Below are 12397 nucleotides of genomic sequence, written 5' to 3'. Positions count from 1 at the left end.
TGATTTTGGGCTACGCCGATCACCACAACTACTACACCAGCTCTGTGACCAAGTTCACCCTGGCTCTCCTCTCCATCATGCCTCTCTCCTACTACATCGGCATGGCCATTGCCAGGTGAGGCTCATATGAACCTTTGGCCAGAAGGAGGAGAAGTGAAATGAAAACCAGCCCTCTCAAGATTCCTGACCTCTTCGTTGGTTTCCAAACGGAGTCCAAAGCTCAGATAGTCCTCGGTTTATAGCAATTCATTTAGCGACCAGATGCGTTTTCCTGACACATGAATCTTCAGGTCTCCTCAGACTTAGAATGAATGAGTTGGAAGGGACCTTAGAGGTCTTCTGTATATTATTTTTCCTTCCTTCCTTCCTTCCTTCCTTCCTTCCTTCCTTCCTTCCTTCCTTCCTTCCTTCCTTCTTTCCTCCTACTCTCCTTCTTCCCTTCCTCCTTCCTTCTCTTCCCTTCCTTCCTTCCCTTCCTTCTTTCCTTCTTTCTCCATCACTAGAGACTTTCAAGAAGAGACAGGACAAAACCATTTGTCTGAAGTGGTCTAGGATCCCCTGCCTGAGCAGAGGGCTGGACTTGAAGACCTCCAAGGTCCCTTCCAACTCTGTTATTCCGTTCTCCTCCTCCTTGAGGAGCCCAGGAAGACCCTCAAGATGGGCTCCTCAGTTCTCTCCGTGAGACCCTCCCTTCCTCTCTCTCCCGCAGCATCTCAGCCCAAAGCAACTTTGCGGTGGGGGCCGTGGTCAACGCCACCTTTGGCTCCATCACGGAGCTGACCTTCTACATCACGGCCCTCATCAAGGGGGCTCGCGAGAAGAACAAGTGCTACGAGGAGATTGTCAAGTCCGCCCTGACGGGGACCCTCCTGGGCTGCGTCCTTTTCGTCCCGGTGGGTTTGGGGCCCCCCAGCTCCTTTCCATGGGGCCTCCGGTCCCTTTGGGGGTTGGGTGGGGGGAGATCCTGTTTGACCCAAGTTCAGCACCAAGAGATGGAAAATGCTTCTCCATCTCTCCCCCCCTCTCTCTTACCCCTCCCCCTCCCCCTATGCCTCTCCTCCTATCTATCTCCTTCTCCCTCTCTCTCCCTCCCTTCCTCTCCCTCCCTCTCCCTCGCTTTTTCTCCCTCCCACACTCTATCTCTCCTTCCTCCCTCTCCCTCCTTCCTTCCCTCTCCCTCCCTCTCTATCTCTCCTCCATCCCTCCCTCTATATCTCTCTCCTTCTCCTTTTCTCTCTCTCTCCCTCTCTCCTTTTCCCTCCTTCCCTCCCTCTATCTCTCTCTCCTTCTCTCTTTTCCTCCCTTCCCTCCCATCCTCTCTCCCTCCCCCACTCCCTCTCTCTCTCTCTCTCCTCCCTCTCTCCCTCCCTCCCTCTCTCTCTCTTTCTCCTTCCCTCTCTTGCAGGGCCTCTGCATGGTGATTGGAGGCATCCGCCATCAAGAGCAAAGGTTCAACAGCCGGTCGGCCGGGATCAGCTCCGCTCTCCTGTTTCTGTCGGTGGGGGGTAAGCTCTGGGGGCGTCCAAGCCCCCTTTCACGCTCTCGGTTTTTTATCTCAGGTTGAGAACGCAGAGCTGCAACATCGCAGTTTGAGCTGAAAGTCCCTTCGGCCTCCAATGGAAGAGTTTCTAGCGGGATCTGATCGATCTCAAAGCATCCCTCATAGAAGTGCAGGCTGGAGGGATGGACCATCCAGCAGGGAGAGGAATAGTTCTCTGCCCCATCTATTCACCTCCGCCCCCTGCCTTTGATCCCCAGAGCTCGGGTGGGGCTTCTCCAGCAGCAGTGGCTTTTCCGTCCCAAGGACCAGCCCATAGAGCTCCACTGCTCTCCTCTCCTCTCTGACTTTTGCACATCCGTGTGTCAGGCACTGGACCCAGCTGTTCCTCCTCTTCCTCATCAGCCACCTCCAGACCTGGGGGCTGTTGACTCTCCACCTGAGGGTTGATGGACGGCCCAGACTCCACCTCTGCCTCTCTCTCTCTGCCAGCTCCATTCCCTCTTCCACCTCGGAGCTCCCAGGTTGCCCTGATGCAGACCCTGACTGCCAAGCCTCCTCCAGCGGGCAACAGGGTGGGATCCAGACTATGGCATATGGGGGATTTTCTGTACTGTGCCAATCAGCCTCTGCCCTGTAATCTGGTTGGTTTTGCCCTCCAGGGTGGCATCATACCTGAACTCTCCTCACCACATTCCTTTACCTGCCAGGTGTCTTTGCCCCGACTCTCTTCTCCAAAGTCTACGGAAGGCTGGTCTGTGGGGAATGCCAGAATTTGACTCAGGAACTACCCGGTCACTACGTCTGCCAGAGCTGCCACTTCGATTTGGTAAGTGGGTAAATGACCTTCCTGCGGGTTTCAAATGGCGCCTCCGAGGAAGCCCTTCCTGCACCATTTCAGCCGCCAATGAGAATCGATGCCTCGGAGCTTTGGCACCTTCCAAGTGTGTTAGTTTGGCGGTTCCCAGGTGGGCTGGGGAGGCTTGGATTGGTAGTCTCGACACACCTGAAGGTCTTAAAGTGGCATCAAATGGAAAGTTTAGAAGTATAGGGCTTTCTGGGTTGTTTTTTTGGGTGGGAGGGGAGGGGTCAAAAGAGATTGGGATGTGGGGGGCTTGACTAGGCGCCTCTGACCCTTCGGTTCTGTCTTGGTAGATGGAGAACAACGGGACTCTCTACTACAGCCATATTGAGTGAGTAGCTCTTGCTGGGAAGATTTGATTTAATTTAATTTAATTTATTTTATTTATTTTATTTTATTTTATTTTATTTTATTTTATTTTATTATTTTATTTTATTATTTTATTTTATTATTTTATTATTTTATTTTATTATTTTATTATTTTATTTTATTTTTAATTTAATTTAATTTAATAATTTAATTTAATTTAATTTAATTTAATTTAATTATTTTATTTTATTTTATTAGTTTAATTAATTAAATTTAATTAATTTAATAATTTAATTTAATTATTTTATTTTATTTTATTTTTATTTTATTGTGTTATTGTGTTATTGTGTTATTGTTTTATTGTTTTATTGTTTTATTGTTTTATTATTTCATTATTTCATTATTTCATTATTTCATTATTTCATTATTTCATTATTTCATTATTTCATTATTTCATTATTTTATTATTTTATTATTTTATTATTTTATTAAATAGTTTAATTTAATAATTTTATTTAATTATTTGATTTAATTTAACATAATTTAATTTAATGTAATTTATTTAATTATTTGATTTAATTTAATTTTTTATTTTATTATATTTTATTTGATATTTGATATTATTATTTTATTTTAAGTGTACCTCTATTTTATTACCGTTTCCCCGAAAATAAGACCTCCCCGGATAATAAGCCCAATCAGACTTTTGAGTGCATGCACTAAAATAAAGACATCCCCTGAAAATAAGTCCTCCCCAAAAATATTCCAACAGAGCAGCAGCCATGAGGTAGCGACATTCACCTCCTCCTGCACCTCAACAATAATAAGACATCCCTGAAAATAAGGCCAAGTGCTTATTTCAGGGTTCAAAAGAAAATAAGACCCTGTCTTATTTTCGGGGAAACACGGTATTTATTTGCTGCCTTTATTACATTTACAAATAAGTCAAGGCGACAAGCCTATTTATGTATTTATTTTATCAACTCTCTGTGCCGTCCCTCTCCCTTACAAGATTGTCTCTAGGCGGCTTATAAATGATCCAACACAACTTTCTCCTCCGATTTTCCTCACAGCGACAACCCTGTGAGGTGGGCTGGGCTGAGAGAGAGGCACTGGCTGGCCTAAGGCGGGACTAGAACTCCCTGTCTCCTGGTGATTGGCCCAAAGTCATTCAACCGGCTTTTATGACTCAAGGCAGGACGAGTAATTGGTTCAGAGTCACCCAGCCAGTTTTCATGGTTAAGGCGGGACTAGAACTCACCATCGCCTGGTAATTGGCTCAAAGTTGTGGCTCCCATTGCAGCGTACCAATTGCAACGGGAGCCACTCCTGCGTTGTTCTCACAAAACACTTAGCTAGCAGCCCATCAGTAGCTCTCCTTAGTAGTGTTAGTAGCATCCTGGCTGGGGAATTCTGGGAGTTGAAGTCCACAAGTCTTAAATTGGTCAAGGTTGGACCCCCCCCCCCCCCGGCCTAAGGCCTTCCTGATAATCCGCCTGAGCCAACCTTCTCCAAAGGGAGTCTGTAGGTAGGTGGGATTACAATCCCAAATCCCAGCTGTCAAGGAACATGGGAGCTGTAGTAGCCAGCCCCTCCAGCCCCCGATCAGGAGGTTGATTCTGCAGTTGCTTCCAAACGCTTGTGGCCTGGAGGACCCTCCCCGAGGAAGATCTTTCAGAGCACCAGAAGGCAGGACAAGGTGCAACGGATGGAAACTCACCAAGGAGAGGAGCAACCTGGAATTAAGGAGAAATTCCTTAACAGTGAGCCCAATGAACCAGTGGAACTGCTTGCCACCAGAAGTTGAGGTTGCTTCCCCACTGGAGGTTTTGAACGAGAGATTGGAAAAACATTTGTCCGAAATGTTGTAGGGTCTCCTGCTTGAGCAAGGGGTTGGACTAGAAGACCTCCCAGGTCCCTTCCAACTCTTGTTATTCTGCATCTTGCTTCCCACACCGCAGACCCCTGGTGTACACCGTGTCCTTGATGCTCCCGGCTGCGTATTTCATCGGGCTCATCTTCACCCTGAAGACCCACTCCCACATCTACGACATCCACATCAGCGACTGTCACAGTAAGTCCTCTGGGCCGTGACGGTCCCACGTCGCTAAACAGACAGTTATAAATCGAGGATTGAATCCGTCCCCCGGCGTCTGAATCATTTTGATTTGTGACCATGGGGATGCGGGCAACGGTTGTTAAGCAGTGGTGGGTCCGGTACGGCCATACCGGTGGTAGCTGGAAGCAGCGGCCACCGTATCAGTACAGTGGCTTGTTTGATCCACCCACCTGCCCGCCCGCGTTCCTTACCTGTTTTTTTTTTTTAGAGCAGATTTTTTATTTGCATAATAAATAAATTATTTTTATTTTTTATCATTCAGCAGTTCCACATCGGTGTATCTTTACAGTTAATATCTTCCCTCCTATACATGCATGTCTTTTATTCGTGGTTCCTCTTATTCATTACCCATTTTTATGTACGATTCCGTACTTATTTATACTTATCTGTTTATAGCAAAGTATCATCTTTGCTATCATTTTTTTTACCGCAGATTTTTTTATTCCACAACATCTTACAATCATCACATCAACACTGTTGTGTCCTCATACCTGTACATATCAATCTTATTTCGCTTCTATATTTATATACATTCATTTTCTACAGTTCCATACATATCTCTCTTGTTTCTTGGCTGAATTCATTTTATTCCTGTTTTGCAACCATTTGTACCAATTATCCCAAATTTCATAATATTCAGGCTCTTCTTTGTCCTTTAAGCTTAGTGTTAACTTGTCCATTTCTGCACAATTCAAATTTTTCTGAATCACTAATTCATCTGGGGGGAATATTACTTTGTTTCCAACATTGGGCAAACGTTATTCTAGCTGTAGTCAGAAGATATATTAGTATATATTTAATTTTCTTTCTACATTTCCCCTTATTCATTACCCATTTTTATGTACAATTCCATACTTATATGTTTATACCAAAGTGTCATCTTTGCTGCCACTTAAACTGTACATGAAACTCATGTGATTACCATCTCTTAACTTATCTTTACTATCTCCTATCTGATCCCTGTGTCCTAACGCTCTACTACATCGTTATTCTACATTTCCCTGTTTCTTATTTCTGTTCCCTCGGTTATTCCCAGCCGAAAGAGTTCCAGTATGTGTTCTATTTGTTCCTTTGTAATTTGTAATTTCCAAACCGGGCCAATTGCATATGCACGCATAGTGTGCAGTGCCTGTGCCACCTCCACCGAACATCTGGGTGCCGCAGGGCGGTGGTGTGCGCATACTCGCGCAACCCATGTGCCCGATTATGATGCCAGCCGTATCCGCAGGGTATTGGTTGCAATGGGATCCGGAAGCCACCACTGTCGTTAATTGTGGGGGGAAATGGTCCTAAGTCCCTTTTATTCAGGGCTGTTGTAACTTCAGCCAGTCGCTAAGCGAACGGTTCTAAGACGAGGACTTGCTTGTCCTTTTGGGCCGGGCAACACTAGTGTGTTGAAGTGACTAGTCCATGTTGAGCAGGGGAGGATTCGATCCGACTTTCCTCTTGGCAGCAAACGATGACCTCTTCCTTCCACCTTGACGTGGAAATACACTTTTGGGGGGAGGGGGGGCTTCTGTTTATTTGTAAACTTTTTCTGGGGGTCCACGTTGAGGCAGAGAGGAGGAAATCCCCCTGCTGAGGATCCTTTTCTGGCTTTCTCGCAGTGCCTGGTCACCATCACAGCGCAGTGGTCCACTGGTCCCGCTGGAGAGCCGTGGTCATCCTTCTGGTGGCCACCCTGGGCATGTCCGCCTGCGCGGATCTGGCGACCGAACACATCAGCCCCATTCTGAACAACTCACTGGTCTCCCAGGTAAGGGAGGGAGGGGGGGAGGGCTGGGCGAAGTCCCTGAGATGCTTCTTCGAAAGGCGGCCAAGCGATGGGACCAGTGGGTGGGAAATTCTGGCCGTTTCCAAGTAAACAGATGAGCTGTGGGGCCCCTGGTGCTCTCTGAGCTGGGTGGTTTCCTTGCAGACCTTTCCTGACCCAACTAGGTAACATCATCAGCGCTAGAAGGGAGGGGGGTTTGCAGAGAGGAGAAGGAGGAGGACGAAGACGATGCTGACAACGACTGTGGGATCCTTTGTGTTCTCTGAGCTTAGGTGTTTGCTTGTAGCTGCTTCCTGACCCAACTAGGTATCATCATCAGGACTAGAGCATTGCTCATTGCAACATCTGCAAGAAAGCCATCAAGCTCAGCACCAAGGACACCACAATCCCCCCTCCCCCTCCCCCCTTCCTCCTCTCCACAAACCCCAATCCCTTCTAGCACTGATGATGTTACCTAGTTGGATCGTGAAATGCTTGCAATAAAACCACCAAGCTCAGAGAGAAGGAAGACCACAAAGTTGTATTATTACTTCTCCTTCCTCCTCCTCCTCCTCCTCCTCCTCCTCCTCCTCCTCCTCCTCCTCCTCCTCTCCACAAGTCCCACTTGCTTCTAGCATGGATTATTTTCCCTAGTTGGGTCATGAAACGTCTGCAAGAAACACATCAAGCTCAGAGAACACCAAGGACCCATAATCCTCCTCTCCCCACACCACACTTCCTTCTGGCACTGATGATGTTCCCTAGTTGGGTCATGAAATGTCTGCGTAAACAGCCAAGCTGAGAGAGCACCAAGGACCCTGCAGTTCTCCTCCTCCTCCTCCTCTTCCTCCTGTTCTTCTTCCTCTTCCTCCTCCTCTCCACACACCCCATCCCTTCTAGCACTGATGATGTTCCCTAGTTGGGTCATGAAACATCTGCAAGTAAACAGCCAAGCTCAGAGTGCACCAAGGAAGCCACAATCCTCCTCCTCCTCCATCACCACCTCCTCCTCCTCTCCTCAAACCACACTCCATTCTGGCACTGATGATATTACCTAGTTGGGTCACGAAATGTCTGCAAGAAACCCATCCAGCTCAGAGAAACACCCAGGACCCCACTGTTCAACCCCGAGCAACCAATATTCTCTTCTATCCGTTCCTTACGATTGTTAGCTTGTCTACCAAATTGCGGTGTGAAGTTTGCTAAAACAACAACAACCACAATAACCACTGCCTTGTCCAGCCCTTTGCGGAATCCTGGCGATGGATCCCCGATGCCCAGGGGAATCTAACCTTGAGTTCTCCCCTCGTCTTCCAGTATTTCATCGGCGTGACTGTGCTGGCCATGGTGCCCGAGATCCCAGAGTTGATCAACGGGATCCAGTTTGCCCTGCAGAACAATCTCAGCTTGAGGTAGGTGTGAACTCCTTCTGCAGAGTTTTGTCAACCTGATAAGGATCGGTTGTGAAATCTCCCTCGGAAGAACATCTTGGTTTGGGACCTTTCAGTCTCTGGGCATTGGAGTAGACATATGTGCAAGGGGAACCTTTACCTTCATATCTTATGCTACCCATAGATATCAATGCATTCCCCTTATACAAATTCTGTTTATCTAATTTCCAAACTATTTTTCAACCTCTATAATTCTACTAATAATATACATTACATTACTAATACCTTCCTAATATATATTCAAAAACTATTTTTGCCTCCCGCCACATACAGAGCCGTTATCCCACTTACACAGTTCTAACATTCATATAAATATGTATTAAAAATGTGATTAACAGTGAAAAGCTAGGAGTAAGTAATTTGATAAATGCTTGGAAGATCGTGATTGATGCTAGAAGTGCTTATTGAAATATTGAATAATGAAGAAAAAAGGAAGGATCACGTCTTTGAATATTAGAATGATAGGGGAAGAAAAGGGGAGGCTAAAATAGAGGTAGAAATAAGAGGAGAAAAATAGCAAAACCAGGTGTTAACAATATATGGTAAAACTTTTGAGAAGGTTTAGAATTGAAGGATGACAGTAGAAATTACGTGTTAGTAAAAATGAAAATGAAATTACTAGGAATAATACTGTCGTGTTTTTTTTTAAATAAAAGTTTTATTGGTTTTTATACATATCTGGGGAAAAGGGAAGGGGATATACAAAACATTTTGGCAGCTCCCACACTAGTGATAGAAATCCATCCAAAACTCACAATTTTTACAATCTTATAAACAAAATATAAAAGACAAGCAGAAAACAAGATCTTATTCTATATTGTCAACCATGTGTTCATTCGTTTTCCTTTGTCACTTTCTAGAGTATCACGAATTGCTATTATTTCAAATACTTTTATTTTTGTGATCTGAGCCTTTTCGATATTGCTCCTTCCTCCCTGTCCCCAGAGGTAGCCTCAGCCCCCCCCTTCTTATCTTGCACCTTAGTGTCCCTTCCACTACCTTCGCTATGTTCGTCCTCTAGGAGAGGAAAATTCTTTTTAGTGAAAGCTTCTGCCTCCTGCACTGTATTAATTCTTATCCTGTTTCCCTCCCAAAAGATCAACATTCCCTCTGGCAACAACCATCTAAACCAAATTCCTTTATTGTATAATTTCTTTGATAAGGAGGAATACTTCCTCCTTCTCTCTCCTATCTTTTTCGGAATCTGCTTAAGGATGGTGATTTCTTCATCTTTATATTTCAATGGTCTCTCCCTTTCGGTCCCAAGCACCTCATCCCTTGTGGTCCTCCTGAGGAATTTAACATGCACCTCCCTTGGAACAAATACTGTCATGTTTATTGATATTGACACCCAGGAATCAGACCATTCACACGATGAGATGTAAAAAAAGTAAAAAAATAGAAAACTGATTTTTTTAAAAAAAAAGATATCAGTATGCCCAATATTGAAATGGTTGGGAAATGCAAGGCTGCAGATCCAGCTTGGGTGCTGGTGGGGGTGTCTTAGGTGGCTGGGGATTATGGGAAGCAGGTTGTGTCCAACATGCGCCCCATGTCCCCCCTCCCCCCTCCTTTTGTGTCCTCCCTTTGAAGCATTGAGATCGGGAACTGCATCGCGGTCCAGGTCTGCATGTTGCAAATCCCCATCCTGGTCCTCTTCACCGTCTTTTACGTGAGTAACCAGGGGAGAATCTGCAGCAACTCATCGCCATCAAGCCCAAACAGGTTGCCAAGGGTCCAGATTGCAATCATGTGACCGGGGGAGGGCAGGGGGGGAGGCACTGCGATGGTGATAAGTTGAGACGGTGTGTTGGGGGGGGGTATGTCCCTTCGTTCAACATCATTGTAATTATAAATGGTGGTTGAATGAATGGTTGTAAGTCCAGGACAGCCCATCCTTTATACATATGTGTGTGTGTGTGTGTGTATGTGTTGCATTTTTGTTGATAAATAAATGGAGACTGGTATAGATTTAATTCAAGCTATTTAGCTCTCATCAGCTTGCCATACCCTCACTGGGATTCAAACCTGGGCTGTTTTTACATGTTAGGCAGTTGTATTAGCCTCTAAGCCACAAGCTCTCCTCCCTTGTCAGCTGAGCCAAGGAAATGATTAAGTGTTATGTCAAAGCAGCTGGTATGCCCAACTATGGGAGGGAGCATACTGCTTCCCTTTTGCCTTTCAGCTCCACCCTAGGTGCCTTCCAGGCAGAAAACCATTTTGGTGTTGCATTTGTGCTGATAAATAAATGAAGGGAGACTAATATAGATCTATTTCAAGCTATTTAGCTCTCATCAGCTAGCCATACCCTCACTGGGATTCGAACTTGGGCTGTTTTTACATGCTAGGCAGTTGTATTAGCCTCTAAGCCACAATCTCTCCTCCCTTTATCAGCTGAGCCAGGGGAATGATTAGATGTTTTGTCAAAGCACCTGCTCCCTCCCATGCGTGAGCATACCAGGTGCTTTGACATAATACTATATATATTCCTCAGTTTGTCTTATTAAAGTTTGGCAACTTTAACAAAGAAATATTGTAAGAGGGAAGGAGGCTGTGGGATTTTCAGCCGTTGGTCCCTGTGGCTGCTTTGGAGATTCACCTTTTTCCTTTCCTTTGGGGCAGCCCACCGATTTCATCCTGGTCTTCAGCGACCTCCATGTTTACGCCAGCATATTCAGCGTGGTCCTCATGAATTACATCTTCATGGATGGCAAGTGTGATTACTTCCAAGGTGAGAACATTGACAGACGTTGATTGGGAGAGAAGAGAATATTGGCAGCTGAGGGTTGAAATGAGAGGCCCCTGGTGCTCTCTGAGCTGGGTGGTTTTCTTGCAGACGTTTCATGACCCAACTAGGGAACATCATCAGTGCTAGAAATGAGGAGGGTTTTCAGAGAGAGGGAGAGAGAGACGGACAGAGAGAAGAGCAGGAGGAGGAAGAGGAAGACAGAGAGATCCTTGGTGCTCCCTGAGCTTGGGGGGTTTTTTTGGCAGACGTTTCATGACCCAACTAGGGAACATCATCAGTGCTAGAAGGCAGGGGGGTTTTCAGAGAAGGGGAGAGGGAGAGAGGGAGAGAGAGACTGACAGAGAGGAGGAGGAAGAAGAGGAGAAAGAGGAGGATTCTACGTTCTTCCAAGAATTCTTCCATAAAATGTGGACCCAGATTCTTGAGGGCGAGAGGTAGACTCTATAAACCACTTAGAGAGGGCTGGAAAGCACTGGAAAGCGGTATATAAGTCTAAGGGCTATTGCTAATTGGGGAGGAAGGGAGAGGGGGAGGGAGGACCCTGGTGACACAATGGTCAGAGGGCAGCATTGCAGACAAACTCTGCCCCACAGTCTGGAGTTCGATCCTGACCGGCTCAAGGTTGGACTTAGCCTTCCATCCTTCGAAGGTCGGTAAAATGAGGACCCAGATTGTTGGGGGGACAAGAGGCTGACTCTGTGAACCGCTTAGAGAGGGCTGTGAAGGGGTATGTAAGTCTAAGCGCTATTGCTAAAGGTCCTTGGGGATCGATCAGGCTGAGAATGGCTACTCCAAAGCCACCCAGTCAACGTCCAGGGCTGCGGAGGGACAACTTGTCCCCTGTAACTTGTCCATCTTGTTCTCTCTCTCTCCCGCCCAGGAACTGTGCTGGTGATGGTCTATTTTATCCTCATGGCCGTGTATTATTTTGCTCCTTCCCCTGCTGGCTGCTGAGCCGACCATCCGTTGGGCTTCCGTATTCCTGCCTCTCGGCCCGGCAGCCGCTTCCCGCAAGTCCTTCCATCCGAGCCATGACCGTCTCGTAGGGAGGGACTCCGAACAAACTTTTAACACCTTGATAAGATTTATCCCCAAGGCAGCCATTCACCCTTCCAGCTCATGAGCTTCTTGGGAAGGGGTGGGGTCTTTCCTGCATTCCAAAGCCCACCCAGCCCGGGGTAGGAGCTGCAGAAGATGTTGGCCAACTCTTTGCGACCAACGAAGAGTTTGGCCGCAGAAGAGCAGCGATGCCGTTGACTTCTACGGCCAAGAGGGGCTGGTGATTTTCAACACGGATTCGGGGACGGGCTCTGTTTCATTGTAGCTACCTCTCAAGCATTTATCGTGCGCACCCCCCCCCCTGCTGCGGGAAAAGATGCCCCCACCCCCAAGTCGAGCCACACCTAATCTCGAGACAGAGCACCAAATAAAGGAAGACGATTTTGAACGTATCCTTCGGTGTGCGTTGGTGAGGGTATCTTTCGTTTCGTAGCCGTCGTGGGAGAATAAGACAGGGGTCTTCAACCTTGGCCATTTTACGACGGGTGGACTTTCAACTCCCAGAATTTTTCAGCTGAGGAATTTTAGGAATTAAAAGTCCACTGTTGGTTGCCTGGAGAATTCTGTGGAAAGTCCACCGGTGGCTGGCTGAGGAAT

The 12397-nt window shown here is 46.5% G+C and overlaps 1 protein-coding gene across 1 annotated transcript in view; it reads left to right on the top strand.

Moving 5' to 3' along the window:
* The window catches only part of LOC309394969 (uncharacterized protein), a gene marked incomplete at its 5' end in the record, with an annotated part of 35419 nt that extends 23248 nt beyond the window's left edge, over window positions 1–12171 (top strand). The window contains 11 exons of the mRNA XM_081958687.1: window positions 1–115; window positions 710–893; window positions 1406–1505; window positions 2209–2327; window positions 2654–2691; window positions 4631–4743; window positions 6396–6544; window positions 7859–7953; window positions 9586–9664; window positions 10615–10723; window positions 11622–12171. The exon at window positions 1–115 is cut by the window's left edge and continues 3 nt beyond it. Coding sequence (XP_081814813.1) covers window positions 1–115; window positions 710–893; window positions 1406–1505; window positions 2209–2327; window positions 2654–2691; window positions 4631–4743; window positions 6396–6544; window positions 7859–7953; window positions 9586–9664; window positions 10615–10723; window positions 11622–11695 — 1175 coding nt within the window. The 3' untranslated portion in view covers window positions 11696–12171. The remainder of the gene's footprint in view (window positions 116–709; window positions 894–1405; window positions 1506–2208; window positions 2328–2653; window positions 2692–4630; window positions 4744–6395; window positions 6545–7858; window positions 7954–9585; window positions 9665–10614; window positions 10724–11621) is intronic.
* Between the last annotated feature and the right edge of the window lie 226 nt (window positions 12172–12397).

This window comes from Natrix helvetica, assembly GCF_964273705.1.
Source record: "Natrix helvetica genome assembly, chromosome: 6".
Taxonomy (NCBI): Eukaryota; Metazoa; Chordata; class Lepidosauria; order Squamata; family Natricidae; genus Natrix; species Natrix helvetica.
Note: the sequence above shows the minus strand (reverse complement) of the source record. Positions and strands in the feature narration are given on the sequence as shown.